The 17,963-nt window shown below is 46.5% G+C and overlaps 1 protein-coding gene across 1 annotated transcript in view; it reads right to left on the bottom strand.

The window, feature by feature from the left end:
* LOC126517674 (uncharacterized) overlaps positions 1–17,963 on the bottom strand; it is a 46,561-nt gene that overhangs the window by 4,941 nt on the left and 23,657 nt on the right. Inside the window, exon 2 of the mRNA XM_050167468.3 lies at positions 3,317–3,440. Within this exon, the coding sequence (XP_050023425.2) occupies positions 3,317–3,440 (124 nt within the window). The remainder of the gene's footprint in view (positions 1–3,316; positions 3,441–17,963) is intronic.

Here is a 17,963-nt window from a genome sequence, read left to right as displayed (position 1 = left end):
ACGCATGCACCAGTAACAAGAATGCATTGCAGGTCTCTATGACACGAAGTAGCAACGACAGTCAAGGAAAATGTTACAATACGTTAACGAGAGACAACAGTCCATTTGCTGTAATCCTCAGCAAGGCTCAAAAATATCTTCCGCACTTTGCATTTAACCGCACAGTATCACCATAATCCCATTCTCAACTAGGCACTGAAGCACGCGCCATGACGACCATTCATGAAGGAAGACGTGGGATGGCTTTGGACAAAAGTACAAAGCCCGACAAGCAATCAAACGAAGCCTAGGAAAAACACTAGACATGTGGCTGTATTATCTTTTTTCGCTACAGCCAGTAATGTTTTTCATTAAAACGGCACTTTTACACATGTTCGCGGCTCACAAGTCCCTTAAGCAGCTTATTATTTCCACAACTTCCGATCTTTTTTTCAGCAACCATTCGTTTACTGCATGTATTCGGAAAGCTATAGTCCTATAGCAGCCGCTTCTTCTTGCAAAACTTGATTGCAACTGGATTCTAAATTGTTTCAGAGCTTATTTGAGCCTTTTCTTTTCAGAAATTGGTGATGTTGTGTATAAAACTCATCATTTGAATCATATAGCTGCGCTATGGTTGGAGGAACTAGGCGTGATTGAAGGTTTGGGCAATGATGTTGAATAAATATAAAAGTCTGGGATAGTTGGTGCACTATGGTGGGAGACATTAAGCGTGGTTGAAGGTTTGCGCAATGATGCTGAATAAAGTTTGGGATAGTTGGTGCGCTATGGTGGGAAGGGTTAGGTGTGTTTGAAGGTTTGGGCAATGATGTTGAATAAAGATAAATGTTTGGGATAGTTGGTGCGCTATGGTGGGAGATATTAAGCGTGGTTGGGGGGTTTGGTCAATGACGTTTAATAAATATAAAGTTTGGCAAAGTCGGTGCGCTATGAAGGCTTCGGCAATGACGTTGAAAAGGGATAAAGTTTGGGATAGTTTGACCGCTATGGTGGCATGAATTAGGCGTGATTGAAGGTTTGGGCAATGATGTTGAATAGAGATAAAAGTCTGGAATAGTTGGTGCACTATGGTGGGAGATATTAAGCGTGGTTGGAAGGTTTGGTCAATGATGTTGAATAAACATAATGTTTGGCATAGTAGGTGCGCTATGGTGGGAGGAATTGGGCGTGGTTCAAGGCTTGGGCATTGACGTTGAAACGAGATGAAGTTTGGGATAGTTTGTGCGCTATGGTGGGATGGATTAGGCGTGGTTGAAGGCTTGGGCAATGATGTTGAATACAGATAAATGTTGGGGTAGTTGGTGTGCTATGGTGGGAGGGATTAGGCGTAGTGGGAAGGTTTGGGCAATGATTTTGAATAAAGTTTGGGATAGTTGGTGCGCTATGGTGGGAAGGGTTAGGTGTGGTTGAAGGTTTGGGCAATGATGTTGAATAAAGATAAAAATTTGGGATAGTTGGTGCGCTATGGTGGGAGATATTAAGCGTGGTTGGGAGGGTTGGTGAATGACGTTCAATAAATATAAAATTTGGCATAGCAGCTGCGTTATGGTGGGAGGAATTAGGCGTGGTTGAAGGCTTGGGCAATGACGTTGAATAAATATAAAGTTTCGTATAGTTGGTGCGCTGTGGTGGGAGGTACTAGGCATGATTGAAGGTTTGGGCAATGATGTTGAATAAAGATATATTTTGGGATAGTTGGTGCGCTATGGTGGGAAAGGCTAGGTGTGGTTGGAATGCTTGGGTAATGATGTTGAATAAACATAAAGTTTGGGATAGTTGGTGGGGATGAGGCGTGGTTGGGAGAATTGGGCAATGATGTTGAATAAAGACAAAATTTGGGATAATTGGTGCACTATGATGGGAAGGAATAAGTGTGGTTAGAAGGATTGCACAATGATGTTGAATAAAAATACAGTTTGAGGTAGTTGGTGTGCTATGGCGGGAGGGACTAGGCGTTGAATGTTTGGGTAATGATGCTGAACCAAAATAAAGTTTAGGTTAGTTGGTGTGTTATGGTGGGAAGGACTAGTTGCGGCTGGAAGATTTGGGAAATGATGTCGAATAAAGATAAAGTTTGGGATAGTTGGAGCGCTATAGTGGGAGGGACTAGGCATGGTTGGAAGGTCTGTGCCATGCTGTTGAATAAAGATAAAGTTTGGGGTAAGTGGTGTGCGTTTGTTACGGCATGAATGCTGTGCGAGGCCAGCGCGACAGCAAGGAATAATGAGGGGAAAAAACAAGGGCGTTTTTCCCGTCCAATCTTCACTGCCCCTTCTCGTTCTGGTGCTCTATTCAACATATGAAATGAGGCCATGTCTACTGAATCATCATGCTAAGTCGCCCACGTGAAGTGGTAAACATATATATTTGCCCATATTTAAAGTCTATACGCGACATATGATTTCCATATGAACAGAACATTATTTCTATTACTTTCGAAGCTCAGTACCACATCCGTTATTAACGTTGAATTCGGATAAGTGACACACCGTCAAAAAGTATTTTGTCTAAAATACTTGAAAAATCTTTCTTCGCCCCGAAAGCACATTACTTCAATTTGAACTTCACTTTCTTCATAGTCTACTAGTAAAACTAGTGCTATGCAGTGTGACTTCGTATACCATATTTCCTTAGTAGTAGTTTTTCTAGATTGGTAGTCATTTCTTTTGTTCTTTTTGCACCAACAATCTGGCCCCATTTAGTGCCCAAAGTAGTCAAATAGCCTTCTGACCTCTATAAGCTGTCTCCTTATAGTTTACTTGTTATGACAATACTTAATGCAACCTGTTTATAACGGCGCGTTTTAGCACAAGGCACAGAAAGAACGCACACAGGACAGACGCCGTCTATCCTGTGTGACGTCTATTGTCGGCGTCTGTCCTGTGGGCATTCTTTCTGTGTCCTGTCCTCAAAACGCGCCGCTATATCCATGTTCCATCAAACCAGCAACGAAATAGCCCTTCTAGGTCTGTTAATCAATACTGAAGATACCAATTGTAACGTACCTCAATTGTATGTCGGCTACAGTAATTATTCTCTCTTGATTTTGTTTTTATAAATGTTCGTGCGCTCGTGCTGGGCTGCCGTTTGCTGCGCCAGTTGTCGGGCCTCAAACACTACCAAGTCAGGTGTCGTGGCTTTCCGTTCCGGTCCGTTTCCGCATGTGGTCACGAGAATGTATGAACTTCACTCTCTCATTCACTAAAGAAATTGATATTCCGTTAATAGGTCCATTTTGCATACTTTACTTGCTACTTTGTTGCACCATTCCTCGGCCGGTTATGATGCCGTTTCGCGCACTAGCAGGTGCATGTACCTGTTCCTCCAACGTGGCGTCGGACTCGCACAGTTCGCCCTCGCCGAGCCAGGGCAGCGATGGGTCTTCTCCGAATGTGGCTCCCGTTCCAATGTTCTCATCCACTGCGACGAAGACGTTCTTCCTGAAAGGAAAGTTTGGAGACAATGAGAGGACAAAAGTATGCCTCTGCTATTCCCATTCCAAAAGCAAATTACGCTGTTTAACTTCCCAAAGCAGCAGACGGGCAATGCGGGGCACCGTAGCGGGAGTCTCCAGATTAACTTTGACTACGTGGGGCTCTTTAAGGAAACACTAAATGGAAAGACTTTAACCATTTTAAAGTAACAAAGTAAACTTTAAACCCTATTTTCATTAGTTTGTCAGTAAGAAATGATTTTTACTAGAAAACCTTAAAGTCAACATTATTTTTTTTTCGCGCCGACACCCCGGCACCGCTGTGTCTTTGTGAAGTCACTGATTTCAAACTAATTTCTCGTGTTTGGGCATTCTGGTGCAGTAAAACTTTTTTTTTCAGTTGAGTCTATCGCTGCTCTTTTGAAATATGATTCATTCAATCTTCATTGATATCACGTTAACTACACCCCGGGTACACATCCTCAAAATCCGGGACGTCAAGGCGGGCTGATGAGGGAACTTGAAGACGGCGTCACCAACAGTCTTTTCTTTACGAATCCTTTCTCGCTTACCAAGCCGGTAAGCAGGACCTTCTCGGTATTGTAAAATAGCAATTCAATATTTCAGATAAACTTTTTTACTTCCACTTCAGAGTCCCTGGTTCCTACTGAAGTCCAGGTTGTGCAACTGAAGTTGTAAAGCACCGGAAATTTTATGCGACTGCAGCTGTTCATCATCTCTGAAGGCTGCGTGATATTTCTACCACTCCCCTTACCTCATGCTGTATATTATATGCTACACTTACAAGGACTACTTCTAGCGTGATAGAATCGACAAAAAAGAAAGTTCTACATATTCCTCGGGAATCTGTTCCCCCTGTTGCAATGGAAGCGACATTAGAACTGGAATAACACGGCAAGCTGGGCGAATTGGTGATTGAACATGTTCCTAGGGGTGGGCAACGCCACCCTCATGAAAGACAAAAGAAAGTATACAATACGAGCGCGGGAAATAAAGCGCAGGAAATAAAACACGATAGCACTGGAAATAAAGTTTCAGTTATCTCTCCTTTAAAAGTTGTCTGCTGGCGGCAACTCACACAAAGTACAACAAGTCTTGAATAAACAGGTTATTTCGACAATTTACACACTTTAAATAAGCGCGCAAAAATGATCAGGATGCTTTACTCTTTATTAGATTATTTTGATGTTTCAATGGAGAAATACTTTCCGGTTATGCAATTATGGGTTGCTTTCTGAAGAATATTGACACGTGTACTTCTTTATCTTTATCGGGCGGCCATGTTTCACCGCCTAACAAATGTTATCGCACAACGCAGGACGCGCCTGCATTTAGCGGAAGTTTCTGGAATGTTATCGATGGCTCCATCTGCTGTCTGTGACCGAACCTTGTGTAATCTGATTGCATGTAAGCGCCAGGCGAATCATGTAGAACTTTGTGGAAGACACGCGGGTCTCAGCGATTACTCTGGAACAATCGAAGACTGATGTATGAAATCTGACGCGCTTCACCATCTGATCAGATTTTCGCCGATCGCCGAGGGTGTTCGCCGCTATCGTTGTTCTTGGAGTGTAGCCTTCTTTTAAGGGCACGCGTTCGCCCAATAAAAGGCTAGTTTCGCTGACTACAGTTTTGCTGCCTTTTTCGCCGTCACTACCACGTGACAATATTGGAAATGTGTTTTCTCGCGAAAGAATAAACTTGGCGGCAAAACTTATTTTTTGCAAGAGCTATAATTTTTATAAGAATTATTGGTGCAGAATAGGTAAAAGAAAATCCCAGCGGTGTTTAGGGGGATGATAGCATGGGGCCTGCCAGGTTCTAGGAGCCCACAACAATAGAAGCAACAAATACCGATCGGTAGAAGAAAAAGAAGGCTTTGTTTCGACTTGCTCCAGATTCATAAACACTATGCAAAGCATTGATTAGCATAAAGCTAACATTCATAAATGATCAGGCCTCGACATTTAAAGCATCCGTCAACCAAAGATGACGTCATTCAATTTTAATGATTCTTGTAATAGCTAGAGCTGTGAAGAATAAGCTCCACCTCTTAAAGTAATTTGTCAAGTATTATCAAAGGTATTGATATTTTTTGGAAGATTATTTTAATTCAAATGTATTTTTGTGTACTCACAAATATTAGAGTAGCTTCATGGTATATCATACACGATACACGACAATTTTTGCTCATAAATTTGCAACCAAGCGTTTCATAGAAACATGAGATTGTTTTATGTGCCCGTATACCTGGCCTGTACAAAGGTTTGCCCAATTTTTTCACAAGAAAATAACAATTCTTGTAGTACTAATTTTTTTCTCTTTAGAATCCCTTTAAATGGCCCTTCAATAGGTCCCAACTGAAATGTAGGGTGTACAGTGTAAGTTGTAAGGCACCGCACGTTTTACGCGTCGGCAATGGGTACCATCTCTAAACGCTGCGATGCATTTCTACCATGGCTCTAGCTTAAGGTTTCAGGAAACTCGTAGCCTTTGGAGACGTACCACTGGCGCACTGCAGATAACTAAAGCTCCTCTAACAGTTTTAGGAAAGACGGGCCTTAATGACACTTTAAAAGAAGGCTGAGACTGCGTACGTATCTGTGGATGAGTGCGCCATTTGTGTGTTGGCCGCAGCGTGTAACAGATATTCATTCCAAGCAGTCTTCTGCAGGCCCAGGCACATTTTCGTGGGCAAGCCCATCTGACGTTTTCGACTCCAATACAAAACCTATTCTCTGAAACAAAATTCGTCAGTTGTACTTATGAAATATCATCATCATCAACCTATCTTTATGTCCACTGCAGGACGAAAGCCAGTACCTAGTGAAATTGTTAATCTCCAATTAACCAGGTACTAGCTTGCATTGCATGATTGCAACTTGCGCCTGCGAATTTCTTAATTTCATTCTCCGCCTAGTCTTCTGTCGTTCTCGACTGGGCTTCGCTTCCCTTCGCCCCCATTCTTTAACCTTTATTGCGCACTGGTTATCTGTCCTACACATTACATGGCCGGCCCAGCTCCGTTTATTTCTGTTAATGTCGATCAGAGCATCGGCTACCCCGTCTGCTGTCTGATCCACGCCACTCCCTTCTGTCTCTTAAAATTAGGCCTCACATGTTTCGTTTCCTAACTCTTTGCGCGGTGTTTAACTTCTTCTCGAGCTTCTTTGTTAACCTCCAAGTTTCTCTCCCATATCTTAGCACATGCAGAATACAATGATTGTACACTTTTCTTTGCAACGACAGTAGTAAGCTCTAAGCCTGTATAGGGTAATGCATGCTGTATGCATTGAAAACCGCTTTTATTTTTGTGTAACTTTCCTTCTGATGATCTCCAGTGAATAACTGACCAAGACAAGCCTACTCCTGCACAGGCTCTAGAGGCTGACTGGCGATCATGAATTCGTATTCTCTTGCCAGGCTATTGTCATCTGCATATTAATCTTCAAATTTACTCTGGCACTTTCTCTGTTATGATCCTTAATCATTTGTTGCAGTTCATTTCCAGTGTTGCTTAACGAGACAATGTCTTGTGCAAACCAAAGGTTGTTGTGATATTCACCGTTTATTCTCATTCCTAAGCGCCTCCCAGTCTAATAGCTTAATACTTCTTCTAAACATGCAGTGAATAGCATTCGGGAGATTGCGTCTCCTTACCTGACCCCTTTCTTGATAGAAAATTCTCTACGTTTATTGTGAAGAAACAAGATAGCTGTGATATATTTGTGGACATTTCCCAAGATATTCACGCATGCCTTCTGTACTCCTTGATTACGCAATGCCTCCACGACTGCTCTACACAGCTCGGACCTTGAATCACAGCTCCCGGCTGTCCATCGGGCCCGCGACGCGGCGGAGAGGATGGCCTCTCTGTCCCGACGTGGGAGCGGCCCGCTGCGCACCAATCGCACGCACCGATGGACCTCAAGAAAGTTATTCATCCATCCATCCATGACTGCTAGTACCTCTACTGCATTAAAGGCCTTTTCATAACCTATGAAAGCCATATAAAGAGGTCGATTGTAGTTCAAAGATTTTTCAAATACCTGAATGATGACATGGGCCTGATCCATTGCAGAGTATCCCTTTCTGAAGCCAGCCTGTTCTCTTGGTTAACTGAAGTGTTGGCCAGCGGCTATTGGAAATTGGCTTGGTGAATACATTATGCTATACTGAAAGCAAGTTAGTTGGCCTATATTTCCTTAATTCTGTAACGTTTCTCTTATCATAGATTAGCATAATGTTGTCATTCTTAAAGCTTTCTCGTACACTTGTAGTCGTGAGGCATCGTGTATAATGGGCCGCAAGCTGCCGTTAGCATAATGCGTCCTCCATCTGTTATTAAATTGACGGTTATTCCAGCTTGTCCTGCCACTTTGGAACATTTTTGCAAGGCCCTACTAACATCATCGCTAATTATAGAAGGAGCCTTTGTATCCTGTTCATCGCTACTAATGAAGGTTGCGTGGCTGCTCTGGGTCATGTACAGGTTAGTATAGACGTGTATTGCTGCTTTTACCATATCATTATTTCTGATCGCACTGCCCTGTTTATTGCATACATCTTGCTCTGTCCTCTGCCGTTTTCGTCACACTGATTTCAAGCTGCGGCCATCTTTTACTAAATTTTTAATCTTTCCGACCTTATAATTCAGAATATCACTTACTTTTTTCCTGTTTATAAGCTATGATAGCTCAGAAAATTCTCTCTCACCTCTTAAGTTATACACTCTCACGCTTTGCCGTTTCTTTATTAAATCCTTGATTATTGGTTGTTACTTGAAATAGCTTGCCTACTGGTTGCCTTGGTGCTTTAGCTCCCACTTCAATTGTTACCATTATAATCAGCCTAGTTGCGGTTTCAATAATTACCTCTATGCTATCTTCATCTTCCTGTCCTAAAGCAGCATATTTATTCGCGAGCACCAGTCCGAATTCGTCTGCTTTTACCCTTACTGCGTCTAGGTTGGCCTGTTTCTTCTTGACTAATTTTACTGTTTCTTCAACTCGAGAGCAATCTTAGACATCACTAACTTCTGATCACAGGAAGTTTTCCTCCCTAACACTTCTACATCCTGCATTATGCTGGGATCATCAGAGACTATAAAATCTATCTCGCTTCTTTATAGCCAGATGCAATGACAGGTTTCCGAAAGGGTAGGTCGTCAATCGACAGTGTCATTGACCTAGTAACAACTGTTGAACACAGAAACGTCGCGTTCAATTAACAGTTGCTGTCTTTCTTGATATCAAGGGTGCTTTTGACAACGTTCTACATGATGCAATTTTAAACGTCCTAGAAGAATGTGACGTCGGTGGACGTATGCATCAGTGGATAGCCAGCTATCTTCAAGAGAGAACGATATTCATGACAACTACAGACAGTGAAACAAAGAACCACCCCATCTATCGTAGAGTGCCTCAAGGAGGCGTATTGAGCCCAACTTTATTTATTGTCGTTCTCATTGGACTGCTCAAAGAACACGCTGGCACAGTCTCGGTCTCTGTGTCCGCAGATGACATCTGTATATGGACCACGAGCTTAACGCGCTTGCAAGTGCAAACGAAGCTGCAGCGCGCGATGTCAATAAGGTCGACATACCTGAACAGTCGCTGACTGCAGCTCTCACCGACAAAAAGTGTAACCATGGCATTTACACGGAACTCAATAGCCTGCTACCCCGTTATGATTGATGGGCAGATTATACCTTCGGTAACCCGCTACAAGTTTCTCGGAGTCATCATCAACCGTGACTTATCTTGGTCGAAGCACCTCTCTGGATTAAGAAAAAGCTGGACAGCTTTACTCAGATCATTCGACATATGTCTGGAAAATCATGGGGGGCCATCCAAATTATCTCTTCTGCAGCTCTACCGGTCACTTTTTGTTGGCTACCTCCGCTACAGTGCGCCTGTACTTTCTCGGGTTAGTACAAATGCTGTACGCACCCATGAAAGTGCACAGGCTCGCGCACGGAGAATTTGCCTAGGACTACCACGACGTGCGTCTACATGGGGCGCTATTGCAGAGGCACGTGCGTGCCCAGCTCAAGTTTATCTGCAACATGAGCCATTGCGAGTGCATCTAAGGCTACTGACTAGACACAGGAGTCATCCACTCACGAACGCCACAAGCATACGGCCTGTCTCCGCCTACTCAGAAGCCGCGTTGTCGCAGCAAGACTTATTGCCGTCGGACTTCGAACCATATGACATACCCGAAGTTCCACTCTGGACGATGCCGAAGCCAACGGTGAGACTCTCAATCCCTGGAATAACGAAGAAGTCGAAAATGCCGCTTGCTGGGCTCAAGTATTTCGCGTTATCATACATTGCTTACATGTATGAATATTCCAAACATGTTTTTACAGATGGTTCTGTGACACAGGCCTCTTCCGCGGCGTCCTACACGGTACCAAGAATGGGGATCGCACAACGATCGAAGATAGGACACAGGACGTCGTCTACAGCAGCTGAGTTAACCGGAGCTCGAGAAGCAATTCGCTGCATAGTGCAACAAAGCCCTGCAATGTGGACAGTGCTCTGTGACTCAAAACCAGCACTGCAACTCATCAGCAATTATATGAATGACAGAACCGCATATAGTCCTCTGGTTTATGACATCATGTCTCTGCTTGCTGAGGCGTCTCATTCCAGGCATTCCACCGTGTTGCAGTGTATTCCTGGCCGTTGCGGAATAGCTGGAAATGAACAGGTTGACGCGGAAGCAAAAAAGGCGCACACTGATGGAAACATTACAAAAGTTTATTTTACCAGGTATGACATTAACGCCTTGCTCCATAACTCCATCAAAACTTCTATGGCGCGACATTGGGACAACCCCGAACATCGGCAAGAGCGCCTCCATAGACTTGACGCTGGTTTACAATTTCGGCTTCCACTTCGGTTGCGGAGAGGCCAGGAAACACTGATTCATCGGTTACGGATGGGTGTGGCATACACCCAGCGATACCTTCACAAGATTGAACAAGCACGGGACCCTGACTGTAGCGTCTGTCACACCCCCGAGACAATAGCTCACATACTTTGCGTGTGCCCTCAACATGCGGCCGAACGAAGAACACTCAAGTCTACTGTTGACTGCTTGGAGTCGCGCCCGTTTTCGGAAGAAAAGCTATTGGGTGCGTGGAGAAGTGTTGACTGTGCCCAAAGTGCCATAAAATCGCTTTTGAACTTTCTAAGCGAGACTGGTTTAGACGATCGCCTCTAGAACCTGTGAGACGTGCAGTCAATGCGAAATGTGTTTGCGCAATAACGTTTTGTGACAAGATTACTTTTTGCGTGGACAAGATTACTGTTGGGTGTATTGCGTCTACAGTGCGCATTCGCATATTGGACAACGTATATACAGTAGCTCATCGTACCATAACATAATCACCCGCCACCTACCTTCTCCTGTATTTCCCACTTCCCCTTTCCCCAGTGAGGAGTAGCAGGCTAGAGACACGCTCTCCAGGCCGACCTCTCCTCTTTTCTCTTCATTAAAATCTACTCCTCCTCCTCCTATTTCGCTTCTTGTTTCTCCATTAGGGCTTTTCCATGTCCACTTCCTGCCACTGCACTTTCTGAAGAAGGTACTTTTAATGTAGTCTATTTGTTCTACCATCATTTCTCCTCTAGTATTCCTAGAATCTAGGCAGTCACCACAGCATTGTAGCCACAGAAGTCCCACTGGTGGCCATACGCACCTCAGAACGCCCAATTAAAATAACGAACTGGGACACTTTCCGGCGCAACAGAACCAAATCTCAACAACACGACGCGCCATCTCTACGCGAGTGGACACAACAGCTACAAGAAGATTTTAAAGCAGCCACTAAGCAACTTACTGCAACAACGGAGACACCGGATCAGACAACTCCTCCATATCTGGGATGCTCGAAGAGGCCTCACCAAACGATGGAAGAGGCAGCGACACAACCGTAGGCTGAAACAAAGAATCGCCCGGATCACAGCAGAAGCTGAAGAATACGCCACCAGCCTCACTAATAGCAATTGGCACAACCTCTGCGACCACCTTAATGGCACACTAAGTAGTTCCAAAACGCGGTCCCTCCTCAGAGCACTACTCAACCCAACGCACGCAAAAACGCACACAACGAACACCGTCCGCACTATCATCCACAAAGGACAAATGGGTGATGACGCGCTCCTCCAAACACTGCAGCAGAGATACATTGCTATAGGTCACCGACCGGAGTACAAAGACTATCCACACGAGGAAGAAACCCAATTGGACGGCGATATTACAGAGACAGAAGCGAGGGCAGCCCTACACGGCATAAGACGAAACACGGCGCCCGGAGCAGACGGCATTCACTATGTACTGCTACGCAACCTCGACGACCAGGCCATACGGCAACTCACTGCATACTACAACGACAATTGCAAAACGGAACGCTTCCACAGGAATGGCGACACGTCGATATCACTTTAATCCTAAACCCGGGAAACCGCTGTCCCTCCAAAATCTCAGACCCATTTCCCTGACTTCGTCTATTGGCAAACTCTTCGAGCACGTAGTTCTAAATCGCCTCCAGCCTCACCTCGAAGCGAACCAATTCTTCCCCAATACCTTATTGGACTATCGACCAGGTCTGTATGCGCAGGACATACTCCTACAACTTAAGGAGAATGTTGTGGATGGTCCAAGTAAAGCTCAAACAAGAGCCATTCTGGCGTTGGACCTCAAAGGAGCCTTCGATAACGTCTCACATGACCTCATTGTAAACAGTCTTGCATTCTCCCGATGCGGAAAACACATCTATGATTATGTCCGAGCCTTTTTATCTGACCGCACAGCCACCATCGGCCTAGGTGATATTCGGTCGGAAATCATAAAACTTTCCGGCAGAGGGACTCCCCAGGGTTCGGCTCCCTCACCCACCCTGTTCAACGTGGCGATGGCAAAGTTACCACCGCTCCTCGACAAACTTCCGAACGTGCAGCACGCCCTGTACGCCGATGATGTTACAATCTGGGTGACCACAGGGTCAGACGGCGCCATTCAAGACGCACTACAGGAAGCCGTAAATATAGTTCAAGAGTATGCAACAGCCGGAGGACTCACAAGCGCAGCTGAGAAGTCGGAGCTCCTGCTTGTATTCAAAAAACGCAATAAGGCCGATATTCCACCAGCCATCACATTGCATTCCATGGCAACGTTATTCCAAGGATAGACAGACTACGTTTACTAGGCCTTCACATACAACACAACGGGAAGGCCACACATACCCTACACGTGCTCCGCCAACAACTTACCCAAGTAACGCGCATGATAAAGCGCATTACAAACCGCCGACAAGGACTCCAAGAAAAAGACGTACTCCGAATTGTGCAAGCCCTCATAATTAGCCGATTAACCTATCACCTCCCCTATCATAATCTGACTCAGACTGACACGCACCAAATGGACACCCTCCTCGGTATGGCACTAAAGACAGCGCTGGGACTACCCCAACGTGCTTCTACGCAGCTCCTACTACGACTGGGGGTGCACAACACCATCCGCGAGCTAGTTAAAGGTCATCTTAACAGCCAATTGCAACGTCTGCAACGAACAATGCAAGGGTGCCACATTCTATCCCGGCTAGGATACCAAACACCAAGAAAACCACAACAGCAAAACCGCACACTTCTCCCGCTTTGCATTCGCAACAAAATTCACGTGCCCCAATTCCCCGGAATATGCACCCTGACGGTCATAAAGGCCGAAGAAAGGCAAGAACACAAGCCCTGGCTCGACTCTGGCGATGACACATCGAACACACCGGTCCTATACACCCACGTGGCCCGCTACCCACAGAAACGTGCCCTATGTCTAGTCGTACTAGATAGTGCAGACATTCTGAGGGCTTCGGCCACGCTCAACACTGTGGACAGTGGCACGGTGGAAGAAGCTGCTATTGCCCTAGCCATAGTACACGCTTCAACGATGCCGGCACCGGGTGGACCCATCACAGTGTTCATTGATTCACTGACCGCCTGCAGGACTTTGGCACAAGGGAGGGTGACACCTTACACACACCGCATCCTTACATCATTACACCCCACAGCGTTAAACAGGGTGCGTATCGTCTGGACACCTGGACACGCCTCTCTCCATGTTAATGAAAGCGCTAATGCGGTAGCCCGAGAGCTCCCTAAGCGGGCGCCATTGGAAGAGCTGTCCAACCCAGACGACGCACCGACAGAACCACTGAACTACACTGAAACTCCACGATATTACAGAGATACCAGGAGACACTTCCCTCCACCACATAATTCTCTTAATCGAGAAGAGGCCGTCGCGTGGCGACAGCTTCAAACTAATTCATTTCCCTGCCTCTTTTATCTTCACCTCTTCCACCCCACACAATATCCCTCATACTGTCCCTATTGTGGAGCAAAGCCCACCGTATATCATTGCACCTGGAAGTGCCCACACCCTCCGGACTAGTCCCCTATTCCTTCACCTTCCTCCTGGGAGACTGTGCTGACCAGCTCAGAGCCGCAAGAGCAGCGACGGCTAATTCGGCGGGCACGCTGAGTGGCGCGAGCCAATGGGGCCCTGAACTAAGGGCTCCACCCTGCGGGGAAGTCGCCTAATCTCATGGCAAATAAATGCTTTCTCTCTCTCTCTCTCCTAGAATCAAATTCAATTTTTTTCATAATAGGAAGAGTACACAGGATATATTGCATAAGAGTCACCGACGATTACAATACTTCCTAATGCAAAATCTGAGCACAGCTCTATAAGTGTTTTCATTTCACGCGTCAATATTTTGTCTTATGGTTACACACGTTTACAATAGGAAGAGAACGCGCGCGTTCATGCCATACAGACGACGCGCGCTACTCTGGCGCCATATCGTAGCCATCGTCGCCGGACAGCCCGTCTTGTGCGGCACTACGCGTTTCTTCTCGTCGTTTCGTTCCATCAACGGCAAGAGCGGCCCTTCGTCTCGGGGAAATAGTGCCACCAGTGCCAGTGGCGACAACACCCAAGGGAGCCTTGCTCGTGGCCTCTCGCCATCGCCTCTTGCAGGAGAAGTGAGACACGTCACACGCGCTGGTAGCGCGGACTGACCTCAGCAGCTGACGTCGCGGGCGAGCTTAGCCCTCGTCACCTCACGCCACCCTGGCCCACCCTCACAAGCGCAGACGAGATCGCTAAGGAAGTGGTGGATTCCGTAGCCGCCGGCAACTCAGCGCATGCGCAGGCCGTTTCCCCTCCACTCCTCCTCCACTTTCCCCCTCGCGCACTCTTCTTCCATCTACCGCTGCGCTCTGCGTTTGATTTCATCTTTCACCTTTGCTCGTTCGCCAGGTTACGAAGTATAACGCTGCCGGTACACGCCGATGCTCAACGCAGGAGCGGGCGCTTAAGAGCTGCGCTCTGAAACATCTGAATCCATAGCGCAAAGCTAGTAGGCAACCATGCTAGTTAGTATTCACATTCACAACGGCAATACTGCAAGGCATAAATAAATTATATGTGCATACACATGGATTTATAAAAAAAAAAGGCAGAGCGTTTCTAGTTATAGCTACGACAAACCTACAAAAAAGGAATTCGTACTTAGTGACTGAACACTCGACGTGGCAAAACAGACCAATGCCAAAATAAATGAATACCCCAAGCAGATACCCTTATCTAGCTAGAGCTGGAGACGCCCCACGATTTCTTTGGAAACCCGACAGGTCGCCAACTGGCTGCAAGAAAAGAGCTCCCTCTCAGAGTGCAGTCTTCCACTGAATCGCATGTATCGTACATGAAAGAAGTGCTCGCTCTTTGTCGCAAAGTCGACGAGAAAATGACCGAGATTGACAAAGTAGTCTTCAAAGAGATCTCGTACGAAAAAATTCAACTTGCTGATGTACAACGTTTCCACAATCGGCGTCATTGTCAAGGAGTACCGTCACCTCTAGCTGGCCAAAAGCCGCCGCGTCATTCCACAGTTCTTCCGTCTCTTTACCACGGTTCCAACGTCATCCTGCGTCGCCCTTACCACTGCACCCCCCTTCAATGAGAATGTGACGCGTATCGCTGGCCGCAAGCTCGAGGCTGCAAGTCCAACCCCGTTCGTTGCACGCGCACTTACCAGTCAGCACCAGCGCTCTCCCTCATTCAGGAAGATGTGCGCCAGGAATTTGTCAAGCTCGGATTTCCAGATGCCTTCTCTGTCTCCCGACCTGACGCCAGACCGGTGCCGACAGCTGTGCCTCGCAGCAACCTGTATTCTCCTCCCATATTCCGCAACCCTACTGAGTGGAGAACTCCGGACGACAAGCCAATCTGCTTCCATTGCCAACCAATTGGCCATGTAGCTCGCCACTGGTGCACTTTCTGCACGTCCCGTATTGGAACTACTTTTCCCCCTCTCAACGCCCATATGCCGATCCTCGCCGCTATTCACCTCGCCATTTATCTCCTACTTCTGACTTTCCTGTAGACGACACTCGTCCCACTCACTTACCGTCACCTCAGCGCCGTTGGTTCCCATCGCCCAGCCACTCCGCTATTCGTCGCTGACCAATTATGGACCCTCCCGTGCGGAAAACTAGGCCGTGTGGAGCTACCGCTGCATTATTTTTATCATGCCTAAATCCTCCATTTACGCTCCCTATGAACCACAACTTGATGTTCACGTCGACGGTGTCCCTAGCCGGCGTGAATTGAAACTGAACCCCAGGTGCAGATAATGACTGCTAACCTCCGTCGTGAACTGAAGATGGTTCTCACGCCTGCTATTACACGAGCCGTACGCGTCGCCGATGGCAGTACTGTCGGCGTCACTGGAATGTGTACTGCCCGCATAAGTATCGCCGGCGACCCCGTTCCAGTTCTTTTTACTGTGCTGACCCATTGTCCCCATGACCTTATCCTCGGACTAGACTTACTTACGGCGCATTCAGATCTGATCGACAGTTCTGCTAGTACCCTTTGCCTTGAACTTCCTCTTCCCTCGCATATCCGTGCCTAACTCCCGAACGGCTTTAGTATGATCGCCTTCGTCCGCCTGCCGCCTAAAGCTTTGACTTTCGTCAACTTACTGTCATCTTTCGCTGTGCCCGATGGTGATTACGTCATCGCAACTTTTCCGGGTGTCCTTTTGATGCGCCATATCATTGTGTCCCACTTCTTCCTAATCGTTGCCGATAACAGGACGTGCCCCCCCCCCGTCGTCAATTGTGACCTGACAAAGCAAGTTCTACCCCAAGGCATATAAGTTGCCACGCTGGTGCTATAGGAGATGACCGTGTCACGACATTTACAGCGTAAGCTGTTATGGGCTCATTCCGACAACCGCTTCGGGTCGCGATGGTGTCTGCCACCGTCTCCGCAGAAGCTATCGCCGGAAATTCAAAAAAGAGACCCAGTTCCGGCCAGGATCGAGCCTGAGGCCTCTGCGTGGGAGTCAGCTACTCTACCACTGAGCCGTGCCAGCTTTTTTTTCTTTATTACCGGCTTAGCAAGTACACACAAATATTGTCAAATAAAAAACGAGTGCAAGAACGTCTAGTTGTCAGTAAGACTGATGTGTCATGTTAAGATGGTTTCATCGAAGCCAAACTGTCCAACACTGAAAGCCAATTTGGTGGATCACTTAGCAGTTTCAACAATTTGCTTGTATAAATAACACTCTCAACAAAATAATACATTGCTGACCTCCCATGAACATCAGCATTGCGGGCAGCCATTCGAGTTCGCCACACGCTTTGCATACACAGTAGCATTAACAGGTGTACCGGCACACCGTCAGGTTCAGCACATAGCAAAACCCTTATTCCGAACGCAGTGATTGGGAGCTGCATACCGGCACACTGCCTGTTAAGCCATGGCTAAGAAGTAAGGGTTTGTTTGTCCCATGGTCAGACACTGCTTTATATGTAACAAGGAACAAACTGTACAACATATTATTCTTGACTGCCATGATGCCCGCTTTCTTTCGGACATCCTGCTGAGCCGTGCCAGCGCTTGCTAGCATGCCACTGGAAAATGCCCTATAAACACATCCTAGCGCTTGAGGAGACGGGCGATGCGAATGGCGCGCTGCATAGCGTCGATGCGTGCACATTTTGCATTCCACTTGCATATTATTACACCAGGTAGAACGACATGTAGCATATGCACATGTAGCGGTACGAGGCAGTTACAGAAGGTTTGAGGAAGACGTTTAAGGAAATGTATACTAGAATGCTAGAAAAAATATGCATTATGTATCTGATTAAACCAAGCAGGCTAGATGACTTTGTCAGCGCCGCGTTTCAAAGGGGATGCCAATAAATCATCATCATCATCATGAGCAGGCTAGGTGACTGTTTTTTACCGTCCCGTTTCAAATGGAATGCCATTCAATCGGCATCGTCGTCATTGCCATCGTATTGTGCAAGTTGACAACCGCGCCGCGCAGCGTCGACACCCACAAACATTGCATTGCAGTTCCGTTTTATTCCACAAGGTGTCCAGACATGTAACCGTTACGTAGAGCACTTGTATGCAT

The sequence above is a fragment of the Dermacentor andersoni genome, chromosome 11 (genome assembly GCF_023375885.2).
Source record: "Dermacentor andersoni chromosome 11, qqDerAnde1_hic_scaffold, whole genome shotgun sequence".
NCBI lineage: Eukaryota > Metazoa > Arthropoda > Arachnida > Ixodida > Ixodidae > Dermacentor > Dermacentor andersoni.
This window is presented reverse-complemented; position numbering and strand designations above follow the sequence as displayed.